The following is a 15,429-nucleotide window of genomic DNA, read 5'->3' as shown; positions in this document are numbered from 1 at the left end:
GATAGGCTGGGCCGCTCGTGTTGTGTGTGGGTTCCGTTGGGGTGGGGCGTGCGCGGGGGTGCACTGTGTGCTTGATCCGGCGGTATATTTTTGGGCTATCTCTCCTCAAAAACGATGTCAAGCGCCCGCTCGCAGCCAGCCGCGCCGCGCCCCTGGGCGCTCCCCGCTGCGGCGCGCCGCCCGCGCGCGGGTTGCCCGGGCGAGCGACCGCCACCGCTCGCCCCTCCGCGCCCTCTGCCCGCGCACGGCCGACGCGCAAGCCCGCGGTCGCGTGCGAGCCGTCGCTTTGCGGACGCCACCGTCTACCCGCGCTCGCTCGCGATCGAGTCAGACGACCCTATATTCCGAGTAGCGGAGGTGTGCTTGCACCCCCTTCCCAAGGCACATGCAAAATGGACGGAGAAAATAACCGCGGCGGCGGCCGCAATCTCACATTTTGCGCCTCACCCCCAGCAGGCGCGCCCTCGGCGTGCTGCTCCTGCACAGGTTTTGCGGCCGCCCCGAGAGGGGGAGCGGCCGCTTCTCCGCACCATCGGCCCACGGCATCCTGGGCGGCGTCGGCGCCGCCCCAACGGCCGGCTCGGGCGCTTGCCGCCCCGCCTCGGCTACACTTTGCCGCGGCGATCCACCGGTGCGCCGCCGCACCGCGCGCCTCCCCGGAGCCTCTGTACGGCGCGATGAGCCGCCTCGGCTGCCGCCGTGGTTGCGCCGGCGCCCCTCCCGCACGGCGCGACGCGACCGCAGCCGCGTGCATGGTCTCACTCACCTCTCCCGCCCGCGCGTCCGCCTCTCAGACCCGCGCCTCCCCTTTACCAGGCGCCATCACCGGCACGGCCGCCGCCGCCCGTGCGGCACCCGCGGCACCTCCCGCCCCCCCTGGCGATGCTGGCCGCTACCCCGCCGCCGTAGCTACCCTCCCCACCGCTGGTGCACCGCCTCCGCCGCCCCCCTCGCCGCTTCGCCCGTGATTTTGCCGCCTCCTCCACCACCACCCGTCTAAGCTTCCGCCCGCCTTCTCGCCACCGCCGTCCGCGCCACCTCAGCCGCCCTCCCCGGCGCTGCACCGGCGCTGCAGTGCCGTCGGCGCCGCCGCCCGTGCCGCCTCGGCCTCTGCGCCTCCAACCTCGCCGCGTCCGCAGCGGTTCCGCCCTCGGCGCCTCCCACCTCTCACCCGCCAGGTCGAACTTCCGCCGACGATGGTGCCACCGCTGCCGCCCCCCCCGCTCGAGCCTCGGCCGCCGCACCCCGCCGTCCGCGCCCCGCCGCCACCCCCTCCGTCACGGCACACGCCGGCACCACCGCTACTACCGCTGGCTCCGCCCTAGACGCCGCCGACCGCTCGCAAGAGCGGCGAGCCCGGGGCCGACACCCCTCTGTTAGGTGACGGTCGACGGCTCCTTTCGAGGCTTTGTGGCCCTTTAAGAGGGCACCAGCAGCTTGGGGGGTGCGCGCTGGATGGCCGGCGCGGTGGAGCAGCGGCGCGGAGCCGGGGGTTCGACGTGCGGCCGTCGGTGGCGCGACACGCGGCCTCCGGTAGCGATTCGCCGCGGCTCCGGCGGTGCGATTTTTGTGCGTTTTCGAAGGTTGTGGGCGGGATAAGGCCGGCTAGACCGGCCCTGGTGTGCCCTAGTGTGTTCCCTTACACCCCTGGCCCGGGAGCAGTAGCGCGGTGCGCGTCCCGAGGGCGTAGGGGCTCAAAAAACAATTGATTGTTTTTTCAGCCACTTAGAGCACACAGTGGCAGTTCGAGACCTACGACGAGAAGCTCGACCTCGCGCAGCACTGACTTCTCCGATTGGCTGCGAGCGCTGTGGCCGACATATTGCGCGGTGGAGGGCGAGAGCGAGGAGGACGAGGATGAGGACGAGGGGGAGGGCGAGAGCGAGGAGGAGTATGACTATGACAGCGACGACAGCTCGAAGACATACACGGGTCGGGAGGGTTTGTGGGACCTATCGTTGACAGCGTTAGCAGCGATGGCCTGCGGCGGAGACGCTCCGCTCGCTGCCGACCGAGGAGCGAGATCACCCGAGATCACCCGAGATCATCGGAGATCACGCGAGGTTGTCTCTGCTCGCCGCCAGAAGAGGAGCCGGCCGAGCGCCCCTCCCGCCGCTTGCTCTTCTTGAGCTTGCTCCTCTTGAGCCCTTCTCGGAGCGTCGCTAGGAGGAGCTGGCCGCGTACCTCTCCCGCTGCTGGGCCTCGGGCGGCGCGCTAAACTACCCGCACACGTCGCTGTACGGCGTGTGCGTGCTGCACGCTCTGCGCCACTTCGAGCGGCGCCAGTTCCTCTTCCTCCGGTACGAGGACTTGATGCAGATGGACGCAGCCGCACTCCTCAGGCTGATCGGCCGCTTCACCGGCTTGCCCGTGCGCGGCGACTTGTTTACAGCCGTGCCAAAGAAAGCTAAAGAAGAGAAAGCTGAGCAGGCCTGTACGCGGGCGACGACCTCGTCCTCGCCGCGAGCCAGAGCGGACGCTGCTCGGCGAGCGCCGCAAAGGCAGGCCGCCGCCGCGCGCCGAGCACGTACAGCATCATCAGCGACGAGGAGCGGGCCCTGTACAACCGCTCGCGCGACGCAATGAAGGCCGACGCCGCTGCATACGACGACCTCTTCGCGCCGTACAACGCGCTTCTGGCCAGTCTCGTGGGCTTCTCGTGGGGGGCATGATCTCGCCCGACTCCCGATCTCCCCAGAGTTCGATCTCGGACCTGCTCCGTTGCGTGGTCCGTGGTCGTCTTTTTTGTGCCTGAGCTATAGTGTATAGAATTCTCTCGCAAGACGTCAACTCCAACTGAGAGGCCGCGCGCATAGACAAAAGTATTTACTATTTTCCCAAAGTGCACGAGTTCGACCTCTCGTTTACGCGAACTCGGCGTATTCAACCACGAATCGCGCGTCGTCCCTCTCTCAATCCCTACTCCTCCTCCTCTACCTCCTCCTCTCCCGACTCCTCCGCCAAGCTGCCCATCCCGTCCCGGAGGCCGCCCCGAGGGGAGAGCGGCGCCGCGCGTGCCGGAAGTGCCCCCGATGCGGCGACCCGCATCTCGCGCATCGCCCTCTGCAGCCCTTCCTCCTGCTGGCGGAGCGAGCGGGCGGCGCGCGCCTAGGACGAGGGTGAGGCAGCGTCTCCACACACATGGGGGTGGCGCGAGGGCCCAGGCTATCCCTCGCGACTCCGAACCCAGACAGGCCGGCAAGGAGCCTCACGGCATTCAGAGTGAACGGGCCGGTGCGCGTGGGTGAGTGCGGACTTCGCACCCCCCACTACCCCTCTCGGCGCCTTGGCGGACGCCGCCGCGGCGTCGAGCGCCTCCACCACGTCGCCGAAGCCCTGCGCGGCCGCGACGTCCTTCGGCGTCTGGCCGAGCCGGTTGCGCCGCGACGCGTCCACTTCGCGGCTCTCTCCCTGCCGCTGCGTGTTTGGCGCGCCGAGCAGTGCGAGCACGGCGCGCGTGTGGCCGAGCCCGCTCGCGGTGTGGAGGGGCGTCTCGCCTGTCCACAGGTCCCGGGGTGTGAGCAGACGCTCTCACAGCCGAGGCACGCCCTGCGGAGGGGCGTCTCGCCCGCGCGCGCCGTCGGCACGTTCAAGTCTGCCTGCTCACAGCCTGGGCCGTGTGAAGAGACGCCGTTCACAGGCTCGAAGGTGAGCACGGGCAGGTCGGCCTTCCAGGCGGCCTCGCAGAGGGTGCGCAGCGCGGCGAGGTGTCGCGGCGCGTCGCCGCCGCGCGCTGCGAGGTGGAGCGGCGTCTCGCCGAGGTAGTTTGTCTTGCCGGGGTGGGCGCCGTGCTCGAGCAGACAGCGGACCTACGAAGGCGACAGGTGTGAGCCGAGGCGCAGGCAGCTGTGCACCGCCGTGGCTCGAGGAGGCGCGGCGGACCACGTCCGCGTGGCCCCCCGCCGCAGCCAGATGCAGCGGCCGCTCCTCGGCGTTCGTGTCGGCCTCAATCGGCGCACGCGGCTGCCTCAGCGTTGTGTTGAGCGAGAGGAGAAAGTCGCAGGCGGGCGGGTGGCCGGCCTGGGCGGCGTGGTGCAGCGCAGTCAGCCCGAAGCTGTCACGCGCGCCCACGCGCGCGCCGCCCTTGAGCAAGGCCCGCAGCGTCTCGATGATGGCTCCGTCGCGACCAGCAGCGTCGGCGCCGGCGACAGACGCGTCGGCACGCGCGGCTAGGTGGAGCGGCGAGCAGAAGTTGCGGTCGCGCGCCTCCACGTCGGCGCCGGCGGCGATCAGCTTCGCCACGGCGGGCGCGGCAGAAAGCCGCGCGAGGCTGTGCAGCGCCGTGCCGCCGTTGTGAGGGTCCCGCGCCTCGAGGAGGAGCGGCTGGCGGCCAACCGCCTGCAGGACCGCGTCGCCACGCCCCTCGCGGGCCGCAGCGAAGAAGGGCTCGAGATCGGCGTCGGACATGCCGGGACGTGGAGCCAGATGGCCTTTTTGCGCGGCCAAAGCGAAGAAAAATCCACGGGTTTAGACTCGCGCAGGTGGGGACCCTGTCCTTCTCCCACCCCTTGTTTGGTGTGTCCGTTTTATTTATTTTATTTACTCGATTCCGTGAGCGGACTCTGTCGGCAAAACACGCCTGGCCGTGGTAGCGCAAGGCACAGGGTGGGTCTGGGTGGGTGTTATACTGGGCGGGACATGTGAAGCAGTTCGGGACATGTGAAGCAGTTCGGGAAAGATAAGGTGGCGTGGGTTACAGTACGTGTGCGTTGGCATTCCCTATTCCTCTGAAAAAGGGATTTGGTTGGCTCCAGACAACAAAATCAACACGCTTTTTTCTTTTTTGGCAAAAATCGAGCCGCCGGCCAGAAAGGCGTGTCACCATTACTCCAGCTTACTCGACGGTGCACCCGCCTGCCCATCTGCTTCACTGCTATCTAAGGGCAAAAAAAACACACACCCTCTGGGAAGCAGCCTGGGTAAAAAGGAGCAGGTCACCACTCACTCCTGGCCATATGCGTTCTTTGAAGGACGCAGAGCACTTGGGCCTTGGCTGGCTTAGCCTTACCCCCCTGACACGTTAGCCTCGTCCGTGCACACGTTCGGCTCGACCGCGATGCCCACTGGAATCCCACCCCCTCCTTCTTCTGCAGCACCATCGACCGTGTACTTCGGGGGTTCGAGTCCGACATCAACTTGGGCATCGACATTTGAGAACTGGCGCCGCGTATCGTGATGCTTCACGCCTTTCCTAGAAGACTTGGCCTTGCGTTCTTCGGAGGTCGTTGGAATAATCGGCACACTCAGGCCTTGCCGGACGCCTTCAAGCAAGGTGGATCCGGTTGACGCTCGGTGCCACGGCAGAGTGTGCTTTAGGATGTTGTAGGCGATTGGCCAAAAGGACCGGAGGAGGACGAGCGCGCTGGTACCCAGAGCAAACCTGAGAAGATGGGAGAGGGTGTTTGACCTTGGACTGCCGTCTCGATGGGGTGTGTGCGCATACGGACGTATAGTGGATGGGATCGCGCACATTGCAGACGGAGATAGACCTTCCCCTCGAAGGTTCTCGTTGATTAGAATGATCGCGATCTCCGGCAAAGCTTCGAACAGCTCCTCGATGATGAGGCTCATGTTTGTTTGGTAGATATTGAGACCCTCCGTCGCCTGAGTCTGTGTCACGCGCATGAGACGTGTTGTCACCCAAGCCGAGAAGGGCGCGAATAGGAACAGCTTGAGATTCATTCCGAGCGCCAAGCAGACGACGACGGCAGCGGGCCAGAGAACGAAAAGCGTGAGCACCGTCAGCATACATGTTGCGGCCAGCAGCACCATCGAGGAACCGAGAAAGAAGAGCAAGCAAGCTAGGTGCACTACGGCGCGCTCCATGCTGCTGCACCAGTCTTGTTCGCCCGCACTCAACTCGACGAGACGGAAGAGATACGCCCTTTTGCCTGACTGGGAGGCTCGAGGAGGTGTTACAGGATTCGCGGCTGTCCAGAGCTCCTTGAAGGTGTCGATCCCAAAGGTGTAGCGCAAATAGAGCGTCGGGAAAGAGCGTGCAGTCTGCACCCAACCACGACAAAGGGCATTCGGGAACCCCATGAAGAAGGCGTACAGGACGCTCGGCACGGTTAGCGCCAGGACCGAGAAGATGAACAGGGAGGGCCTCTGGAATCCAAAGTACGGTCCGTCTCCCTCCAGAACAATGACGACAAAGTACAGGATGTCGCTCACAAAGTCGAAGACGGAAATCGCAACAATCACGACGAGCGAGAAGCGCACCGAAAAGTAGGGGAAGCCTGGCCCACCGTCCTCAGTGCTAGTCAAGTCCCACGGAAGCTTAGCGCCGCCCACGTCGATCACGAGGAGCGAGACGAGGTAGAGGAGGATGGAATACGCACAGACAAAACCGATTGCCACGCGAATGGCGTGCGCGTCCAGCCAGTTGCCGACAGTTGGCGGTGGAGAGGGGGGAGGTGAGGGTGGCGACGATGGCGGTGACGGTGACGATGGCGGCATCGGCGGCATCGGCGGCGGCGGCGGGAGTGGCCCATACTCCACGTTTGGCGAGACGGTGGTCTGACCGTCGCCGTTGGAACCCCAGCACTCTGCGAGCGAGTTGTCCGCCCGGATGCCGCAGGTGTGGTCGTGGCCCGCCGAGATCTGCGTGTACTCCGCGTTTGGCGAGACGGTGCTCTGGCCGTTGCCGTTGTCACCCCAGCACTCTGCGAGTGAGTTGTCCGCCCGGATGCCGCAGGTGTGGTACACGCCCACCGAGATCTGCGTGTACGGCACGTTTGGCGAGACGGTGTAAATGACGAAACCCCAGCACTCTACGAGCGAGTTGTCCGCCCGGATGCCGCAAGTGTGGTCACCACCCACCGAGGTAGCCACCGAGACCTGTGTGTACGGCACGTTGGGCAAGACGGTGGTCTGCCCGTCGCCGTTGTTGAAGCCCCAGCACTCTGCGAGCGAGTTGTCCTCTCGGATGGCGCAGGTGTGACGCCAACCCGCCGAGATCTGCGTGTACGGCACGTTTGGTGAGACGGTGCTCTGGCCGTTGCGGTTGGAACCCCAGCACTCTGCGAGTGAGGTGTCCGCCCGGATTCCGCAGGTGTGATAGCGGCCCGCCGATATGTGCATGTAGGGCACGATTGGCGAGACGGTGCGCTGGCCGTACACGTTCGAACCCCAGCACTCTGCGAGCGAGTTGTCCGCCCGGATGGCGCAGGTGTGCTCCTCGCCCGCCGAGATCTGCGTATACGTCACGTTTGGCAAGACGGTGCTCTGGCCGTAGTCATTGTCACCCCAGCACTCTGCTAGGGAGTTGTCCTGCCGGATGCCACAGCTGTGGATTGCGCCCACCGCGAACCTTGGCGCTATGGCTCGTACAGTCAGCCGGCGTGGGTTGGCCATCGCATCACACCGCATGACCACCGAGATGAGTGTTCTGGCGAGCATCGCTCGTACAGCGACGGGGGCCATGTGTGTGATTGTGCCGCGACTGCGTTGTGACCGGCCGCCTGGTTCGGCTTAGCCTTACGTTCTCCGGCCCGAATCCTTGGCGGGGGGGCCCTAAGTTTGAGCACCGGGCGCGCGGGCGGGTACGAGGTGAGCACTGAGCACTGGGATAGGGTCGTTACCGCATGGTACGGGACCCCTCGATCGTCTCACCCTCCTTCACTGGTGTATTCGGGGGGGGGGGGGGGGGTCATAACAAACGGATAGGATAGGTAAGGTAAATAAACTCCGCGGAGGCGCTAGATGCGCGACTGCACTTCGTCGGGAAGTCGTGGATGCAGAGCCGGCTGCTCCGTCGATTCGATGATGGGCCGGACGCGCCGGAGACGGAGCACGACGTTGCCGATGAGCGGCGAGGCACGTACCTTCCCCCGTCGGAGCCGAGGTGTTAAGGGATTCGGGAAGTGCGGCACGCGGTCAAAAGTGTCGGTGCGGTTGGCGGCGCTCGCGCTGTTGCTCGTGCACGGCCATTGGGCCGCGTGCGCGCTTCATGTCCGTGTGTGTGCTCCCGAGGAGTGTGGAGAGGCATTGCCTCTCTCTCGTCCGCCGCGCCGCCGCGGGACTCACGTGCGGACCGCCCTGAAGCGAGTTCTTTGACTAATATCACATGTTGGGAGACTGATGGGTCAAAAGCATAGATCGTCAATCGACGCGTCGCGCCGTTGCCGATCCGCACACCGAGGTTCTTGGGTGGCGCGCCCCCAGCTCTTCACAAGAACCTGGTTCTCTTGCTCAGCCAGGATCGCTTGTCTGTCGCTGCGCGCCTCCGCTGCCTTCGCGCAAGCAATCGTATCGTGCGCGCATATGGGCGGCTCCCGCCGCCAACCTGCTGGCCCCAAACCTGCCACTGCCAGCATCCTCTGCCTCCACGGCGGCCGCCAGTCGGCGGAGCTCTTCAGGCAGCGAATCGACCGGCTTCGTGCGCGCTGCCAAGCCGAAGGCATCCGCCTGATATTTGTTGACGCGCCAATGCTGCAGCCGGACGGGAGCCGGTGCTGGTACGACGAGGACGGCGGCGACGCGGCTGGCGCAGCCAGCGCTGCGGCGATCGCGGTCCGTGAGGAGTGGGAGCGCCACGCGCCGGTGAGCGGGCTGCTGGGCTTCTCTCAGGGCGCGGCCGTGGCGGCAGCGACCGCCCTGTGCTCTGGTGGCGACGATGCGCCCCTCCCGGGACTGCGGTTCGTCATCCTGGCCGGCGCGCCGCACGAGCCGCTGCCGGTGGCGACGGGGCATCGCTCGCGGCTGCCGTCGCTCCACCTCTTGTCTGCCGCCGACTCTGCCGTGCCGGCGCACAGCAGCGAGGCGGTGGCGGCGCGCTTCGAGGAGGCGCAGGTATATCGTCACGACAAGGGGCACGCGCTGCCATGCCGCGCCGGCGATGTTGACGCGCTCTTGGGCTTCATAATGAGGCATCTCACGCCGGCCGCCGCCGCCACGGCGCCGCGGCCCGACCAGCCGTCTGCGGGCGCACGGGCGGATGCACGGGCGGCAGGTGCACGGCCGGGTGCGGAGGCGGGTGCGGAGGGAGCAGAGGCGGGGGCGGGGGCGGGGGCAGGTGCGGCGTCGCGCAGCAAAGCGCCCCGCAGCAGCAGCGGCGGCGGCGGCGGCGGCGGCGGCGGTGGGAGCGGGGGCGGCGCGGGCGGCGCGCTGCTGAGCGAGCGAGCGGCTCAATTGGCGGCGTGGTGCGAGGAGCTCGAGGCGGCGGAGGCCATCTTCGGGCCCGACTTTGCGCTCGACGAGGACAGTCTCGACGGCGAGGCGCTGCAGGCGGCCGCCGCAGAGGCCTCCGCCGCCGCGGCTGCAGACCCTAAGGGGCGGGCGGGCCCAGCTCCTCCGGTCCGCTTCAGCGTCCGCCTCACCGGCGACAGCGGTACACGAGCGCGCCGCAGCAGCCCCCTCCGTGTCTGAGCCTTCTGCGAAGCTTCTATGAGCCCTCCTGCAGGCACGAGCGCAGAGCAGCTCCCTCCCTCCGAGCTGCGACTCGCTGTCCAGATGGGAGGCGAGGTGGGAGGCGGCCAGCTAGGCGGCCAGCCTCCGCGTTGAGACTACCAGAGATGGCCCGACGATGGCCCGAGTCTGACCGAGGTTTAGGCGCGCCCGGCCCGGCCTCCTCCGCCCCTCGGCTCCGCCTGCAGCTGGTCCACTGCATGCTCGAGCACGAGATGCCGCCCGACGGCGCTGCTGCGCTGCTCGAGGCTGCGCGCGCCGCCGCCGCAGCAGCAGCGCTCGAGGCGGAGCCCGACGGCTCGAGCGCTGCGGTCTGGAGTGCGGTCAACGCCGCCAACGAGGCGCTTGCCGACGGCTCTTGGCGCGGCGGCGGCGGCGGCGGCGGCGGCTCGGACGCGCGCGGCGGAGGTTGCAGCGGCGCGAGTGCAGCGAGAGGAGGGGAGGAGGCGGAGGAGGCTGCGCTCAAGGCGCGAGATTGGGCGAGATTGGGCGAGATGAGCGCGAGGTTGGCCAGATGGTGAGAGGCTGCGCGCTAGGCGCTGCTCGCCGAGTTGAGTGAGGAGGGGACCTCACCGGACCCTTCTCGGACCCTTCCTTCGTTTACTTAGGCGCTGCTCGCCGAGTTGAGTGAGGAGGCGGTCAGCAGCGCGGCGGCGACGCCCCCCGCGGCGCTGCTCGGGGCGGTGCAGTCTGACGGGGCGACGGCGGAGGGGCGGCAGGCGGCGCTGCGGGGCGCGTGGAGCTACAGCGTTGGGCTTGTGGGCAAGCCTTCGGCGGGAAAGAGCACGCTCTTCAACGCGCTCACGCGAGCCGGGTCGGCGCCGGGCGCTGCCGAGGAGGCGAAGACGGGGGCGCAGCCCTTCACCACGATCGAGCCGAACCTCGGGCAGGCGTCCTTGGGCGGCAAACCTCGGCTAATCTCGGGCCATCTCGGGTCATTTTGGGTCATCTCGGGCAGGCGTGGTGGGCGGCGCCCCCCGGCGCGGAGCCTGAGGAGCTCGTCGCCGCCGCCACGCCGACGGCGCACGGCCGCGCAGCCGACGGCCGGCGGCTGCTGCCGTGCCGGCTCATCGACATCGCTGGCTTGGTGCCCGGCGCGTACCTCGGGAGGGGGAAGGGGAACCTCTTCTTGCAGGAGCTCTGCCGCTCGGACAGCCTCGTCCACGTCGTGGACGCCTCCGGCACCACCGACGAGGGCGGCAACCTGCAGGACGCGCCCGAGCAGCTGCAGCAGCACGGCAGAGGCGGGCGCGCCGTCGTCGCCGAGATCGGCTGGGTGCGCGCCGAGATCCACTTGTGGGTCTTCACCAACGTCTGCGCCAAGCGGCCGACGTGGCGGCGGCGGCCCGAGAAGCTCGGAGGCATGTTCACCGGCTACGGCTGCTCGCCTGCCCTCGTGGCCGGCGTGCTCAAGCGAGCGCGCGCCGCTATCATCAAGGCCACCGTCGGCGCCGAGGAGAGCGGCGCGCCCGACGCCGAGGTGCTCGCGGCGGCGTGCGGCGGCACGGCGGAGGAGGACGGCCGCGAGCCGTCGCTCCGCCGGCCGCACGACGTCGCGCTCCACCGGCTGGTTGCGCACTTCGTCGCCGCCCGCTGGCCAGTCGCCGTCGCCCTCAACAAGGTTGACGTGCCCGGCGCGACGCGGCGCGTGAAGAAGGCGCGGGCGCGGTGCCCCTCGGAGCCTTCCCTGAACCCTCTCCGAACCTTCTCATAGGCATGTGGAGGAGGCGCGGGCGCAGTACCCCTCGCGCGTGCTTGTGCCCGTCTCGGCGCGCAGCGAGGTGGAGCGCCTCCGCGCCCACGCCAGCGCCGGCGCCGACGGGGCACGCTCCTACTCGCCCGACGGGTCGACGGGCACCTTGGACGTGCTCTCCGCCGCCGTCGCGCTGCGGCCGCCGACGCTCGCCTTCCCGAGCTCCGACCTCGCCACACTCGCCTCGCTGGGGCGGGGGGCGAACGCGGCGCGCCTCTTTGACTGCCTGCTGCTCAGGCCGTTGTCGACCGTCGCCGACCTCTGCGAGGCGGTCCGGCGGGAGGGGCTTTGCGCCGGGGATCTGGTGCGCGCCGAAGCGCGTGGCGTCTTTACCCCGGAGGTGGCAGTCGTCCGGCGGGACGATGTCGTTGCCGCCAAGGGCCCAATAGTGCGCCTGCAGACGAGGAGGGCGGCCTGGCAGGGCCGCGCGGAGGCCGCGGAACAAGCGGAGGAGCACCAGCGCGGCACCAAGGCGTGCGGGCGGCGGAGGCAAACAGGATAGAGCCGTGAGTAGGATGGTTTTTGGCACGCCCGCGGGATACAATAACCCCCCTGGCGGGATTTCAAAATGTAAAAGCGAGGCCACATTTAGATTCACACGTCCGGGTCCGCGCGGGCGGCGGGGGGGTGGGGGGGACAGAAATGCAAACAGAAGTAGCGGAGACAGATACACTGCGCGCTTCCTCTCTGTCCCATCGCGCCCTCCGCTCGTCTACCTGTACCCCTCGTCCTCTCTAGTAGCACTCTAGTTGCGTCCGTGGGGGCGCTCGTTGCCCCCGACCAGCAGCACAACCGCGTCACGCACGTCGTTCTTGACCGGCTGGACCGATGGGCGCCGAACTTGTTGAGGCGGAAGGCTCCGCCATTTGCGAGGATAGCTTCCTCCCGCGAAGGGACTCGGACACGTTACGACGGAGCTCACGCATGCCCCCCCTACGAGCGCGACTCGGGCTGGCACCGAGAACCTTTGCCAAGAGCGAAAGCGACACCTACCATATCCAAACAATCATCGACCGTCTGCTGGCGTCGGGGTTGTGATAGGCGGGGGACACGCTCCTGGCGATGGAGCCCCGGAAAGCATGCAATGGCAAGGTCGCGGTAGATGCCGGATGCGACCAGCTCTTGCGGTGTGGTCTCAAAAAATCGCGCAAAGGCGCAGCCGTCGCGGTCCGGGTCGTTCTCGTGCGCCATGACGATGGGTAGCCCCGCCTCCCGCACCCGCTCGACCTGCTCAGCGAGCCGGTCGTCCGACCAGGTTGCCTCGCACAGGTACAGCAGCATGTGGGTCGCTCGCGGCGGAATCTCCGCCCCACCGCAGACAATCACGCCAGTGAAGGCGGTGGCGAGCTCGTTTGCCATCGCCCGCGCCCCCTTGTTGGCGTTCGAGGCCCAGAGGACGACTTGTCTAGCGAACCCGAGGTTCCTGCCTTGCAGCTCGCCGGGCACGGTGAGCGGGAGCGACGTGTACGCAGCGTAGGTCGGCGTTTTCAGGAGCAAGGCCTGAGTAGGCAGCGGCGGGTGAGCACTGCGAAGGAGATGCGTGGGTGATACGACGCGTAAGCGATAAGGCGCCTCAGAGATCATCTTTAGCGAGACCAGCTGGAATTCTTCGATGCGCATCCACACCACCAGCGGCCACTTCGCGTCGAAGATGGCGGGCTGAAGGTCCACCGGGCACTCCGCTCGCAACTCCTATAGCCACGGCCGCGGCGATGAGCGGGAGATATGCGAGCGGCGGCGCCACGCCACCTATTTCGAGCGCCTCGAGCGTGCCGCCGCCCTTGGCTGTGATCGATCCAAGCGGGTGGGGAGTGGGGGGCATGGCTGGGCATGCAGGTCCGCCAGTCGGCCCGGCCTCTGACGTGGTGCTGCCGCTGCATTTGCTGAAGAAGAGAGGTGCGACGGCTTGATTTGGAGGCACTGGAGGCGAGGGTGGGGAAGGGAAGGTAATAAAACGGGCACGCCAAACGAGGGGTGGGAGAAGGACAGGGTCCCCACCTGCACGAGCAGGATCTTGTAAGGACGAATAAATAAATAAAACGGGCACGCCAAACGAGGGGTGGGAGAAGGACAGGGTCCCCACCTGCACGAGCAGGATCTTGTAAGGACGATCAGGGACACAGGGGAACGGGAGCGGGGAGCGCATCGCGACACGGAGGGGGGCTGGGCAGGGTTCACCAAACGAGTGATAGGGGATGAGTCTCAACCTACAAATTCTTTTTGTGCCCAGTGTAAAAAGAAAGAAAGAAAACAGACAACCCAAGGGAGGGATGCCTAGTGTTGTGCGAGGGAAGCGGGAGGTAAAATTCTTTTTGTAAAACGGCCTGCGGGCCTTGTTGCCGCCGTCTTCCGGCTCGGTGGTTTCCCTACGGGTCCTCTTGCACGAGCTCGCCTGCATTGGGACCCGCTCTCAGACCGGCATGTCGCTCCTCGCGCTCGCGTATCTCGCCCCGGTGTCCTTCCAGACGGTGGCGTGCGCGCTCCCGGAAGGCCAGTCTTGCACAGCCATTTACGCTGACATCCATGACGGCGACAAGAAGAAGGTGACGATCGGGAGCGGCCACCTCACCATCGAGCCTTACGACAACCAGGAGAAGTGGATCGTCAAGGCGGCCCTCGACACAACGCACTGCAATGCCTCCATCGACTTCCGCGTGGCCGGCAAGCCGAACCCGCCTCCTTCCGCGCTCACCGCCACCTATGTCGTCGGCACCACGGCGGGACCGGGACCGCTCGGACCGCTGCCGCCGGGCGGCGCAGCGCGCAACAGTTTTGGGGAGGTTGTCTTCACCGACCCGACGGGAGCGCTCGGCGGCGGGCTGCCGCTCAATGTCTGGGTGCTGGTGAACGCCACGCTTGCGGGCGCCGGCAGCGTCGCGCCGCGAATGAAGCGAATGTGCGGAGCGATGTAGAGGTTCTCGCGCCGGCTCGTCCTCAGGCTGCGGAGGCGGGACCCTTTTTACGTGGTATGTCTGAACACCGTACCGTCTGCGGTGTTGACGCAGAGTTTTGTTTGAGAGTGGTCCCTCTGGTTCGGCGCCAGGACTAGCCCAGCTGGACCAGAAAGAAAGAAAGAAGATAGACAACCCCAAACGAGGGATGGGGGAGGAGGACAGGGTCCACACCAGCTGGACTAATAAATAAATAAATAAAACGGAGTTTCAAGCTAGGGCTGGGTCGAGGACAGACAACGTCCCCACCTTTGCAGGATACCAGCTGGACAAGCACAACGCGGACCACCCAAGACTGCTTTCAGACGATAACGCCAATTTCCCCTCAACCTGCGCAAATCGTGCACTCACCGCCCGCACACTGCCGCCCATCCCTCCAAACGGGCTTCTTGGGTGGAAAGAGATCACCGGCGGCTTCCCCGGTTACGATCTGGTTTCTTCTTTCGCCTCGCAACCACTGCGTGAGACTCACGATGCGCCTAAACGCGGACCTGATCGCGCGCAGCCCGGCGTACCTGAACGCGCTCAAGGACAGGGAGCTCGACCTGCGTGGCAACAAGATCTCGGCCATCGAGAACCTCGCCGCGTGCCAAAACCAGTTTGACAGCATCGACCTGTCCGACAACGAGATCCGGAAGCTGGAGTGCATGGCGGTGCTGCCGCGCCTCAAGATGCTGCTGCTCGCTCACAACCGCATCAGCCGCCTCGCCGAGCGGCTGTCCGAGGCCTTCCCCGGCCTCGAGACGCTCGTGCTGACCGACAACTCCTTTGCGCAACTGTCGGAGCTGTCGCCGCTGGCGGGGCTTCCGTCGCTGACAAGCCTGTCGCTGGTGGACAACCCGGTCACCAAGCAGCAGGGCTACCGCCACTATGTCATCGCGAGACTCCCGAAGCTGCGCGTCCTCGACTTCAAGCGCGTCACCACCAGCGAGCGCGCGGCGGCGGCGGCGGCGTTTGGGCATGTGGCGGCGGAGGCGGCGACGGGGGACAGCGGCGACGCGGACGGCGCGGCGGCGGCGGCGGGCCCGACCCCGGAGCAGATTGCGCAGATCAAGGAGGCCATCGCTTCGGCGACCTCCTTGACAGAGGCGCGCGCACGCCGAGGGGAGGGGGGGGGGCGCACACGCGCCACAGCCTCCTGGGCCTGCCTTGCGCAGAGCGGACCCATCTCCCCCCCCCCCTTCTCTCCCCTCCCCCCTCGCCCCGCCCCGCCCGGGTGCCGACTCGCGCGCCTCGTCTTGGCAGGTTGCGACGCTGGAGAAGGCGCTGAAAGCGGGCAACTACAAGCTTATTGCGCAGCATCTCGCCACGCGCGCC

General features: G+C 67.0%; 4 protein-coding genes across 4 annotated transcripts; 3 read left to right on the top strand and 1 right to left on the bottom strand.

The window, feature by feature from the left end:
* Positions 1-2,864: 2,864 nt before the first annotated feature.
* EMIHUDRAFT_249157 (hypothetical protein) lies at positions 2,865-4,407 on the bottom strand (the record flags this gene model as incomplete). Its single annotated transcript, XM_005760652.1, has 4 exons — positions 2,865-2,873; positions 3,043-3,108; positions 3,274-3,497; positions 3,855-4,407. 4 exons carry the CDS (start codon positions 4,405-4,407, stop codon positions 2,865-2,867), a joined length of 852 nt encoding a protein of 283 aa, XP_005760709.1.
* Positions 4,408-8,265: 3,858 nt separating this feature from the next.
* On the top strand, positions 8,266-11,663 carry EMIHUDRAFT_459994 (hypothetical protein; the record flags this gene model as incomplete). The annotated part of the gene is made up of 8 exons (XM_005760651.1): positions 8,266-8,793; positions 9,151-9,331; positions 9,404-9,465; positions 9,597-9,731; positions 10,017-10,046; positions 10,176-10,368; positions 10,446-11,076; positions 11,123-11,663. The coding sequence occupies 8 exons, from the start codon at positions 8,266-8,268 to the stop codon at positions 11,661-11,663; spliced, it is 2,301 nt and encodes a 766-aa protein (XP_005760708.1).
* Positions 11,664-13,501: 1,838 nt separating this feature from the next.
* Positions 13,502-14,136, top strand: EMIHUDRAFT_372001 (hypothetical protein). Its single transcript, XM_005760650.1, has one exon. It carries the CDS (start codon positions 13,582-13,584, stop codon positions 14,071-14,073), a length of 492 nt encoding a protein of 163 aa, XP_005760707.1. The 5' UTR covers positions 13,502-13,581; the 3' UTR covers positions 14,074-14,136.
* A 449-nt stretch (positions 14,137-14,585) lies between these two features.
* EMIHUDRAFT_249152 (hypothetical protein) lies at positions 14,586-15,029 on the top strand (the record flags this gene model as incomplete). The annotated part of the gene is made up of 1 exon (XM_005760649.1): positions 14,586-15,029. A coding segment is annotated over one exon (444 nt), but the record flags the coding sequence as incomplete, so codon positions are not given.
* Between the last annotated feature and the right edge of the window lie 400 nt (positions 15,030-15,429).

This window comes from Emiliania huxleyi (genome assembly GCF_000372725.1).
Source record: "Emiliania huxleyi CCMP1516 unplaced genomic scaffold EMIHUscaffold_745, whole genome shotgun sequence".
NCBI lineage: Eukaryota > Haptophyta > Isochrysidales > Noelaerhabdaceae > Emiliania > Emiliania huxleyi.
The sequence above is the reverse complement of the archived record's forward strand: the minus strand, read 5'-3'. Positions and strand labels throughout refer to the sequence as shown.

Bases quoted from the DNA above. Each gene is read 5' to 3' on its own strand.
- EMIHUDRAFT_372001 (XM_005760650.1), top strand. From the start codon at position 13,582: ATGTCGCTCCTCGCGCTCGCGTATCTCGCCCCGGTGTCCTTCCAGACG.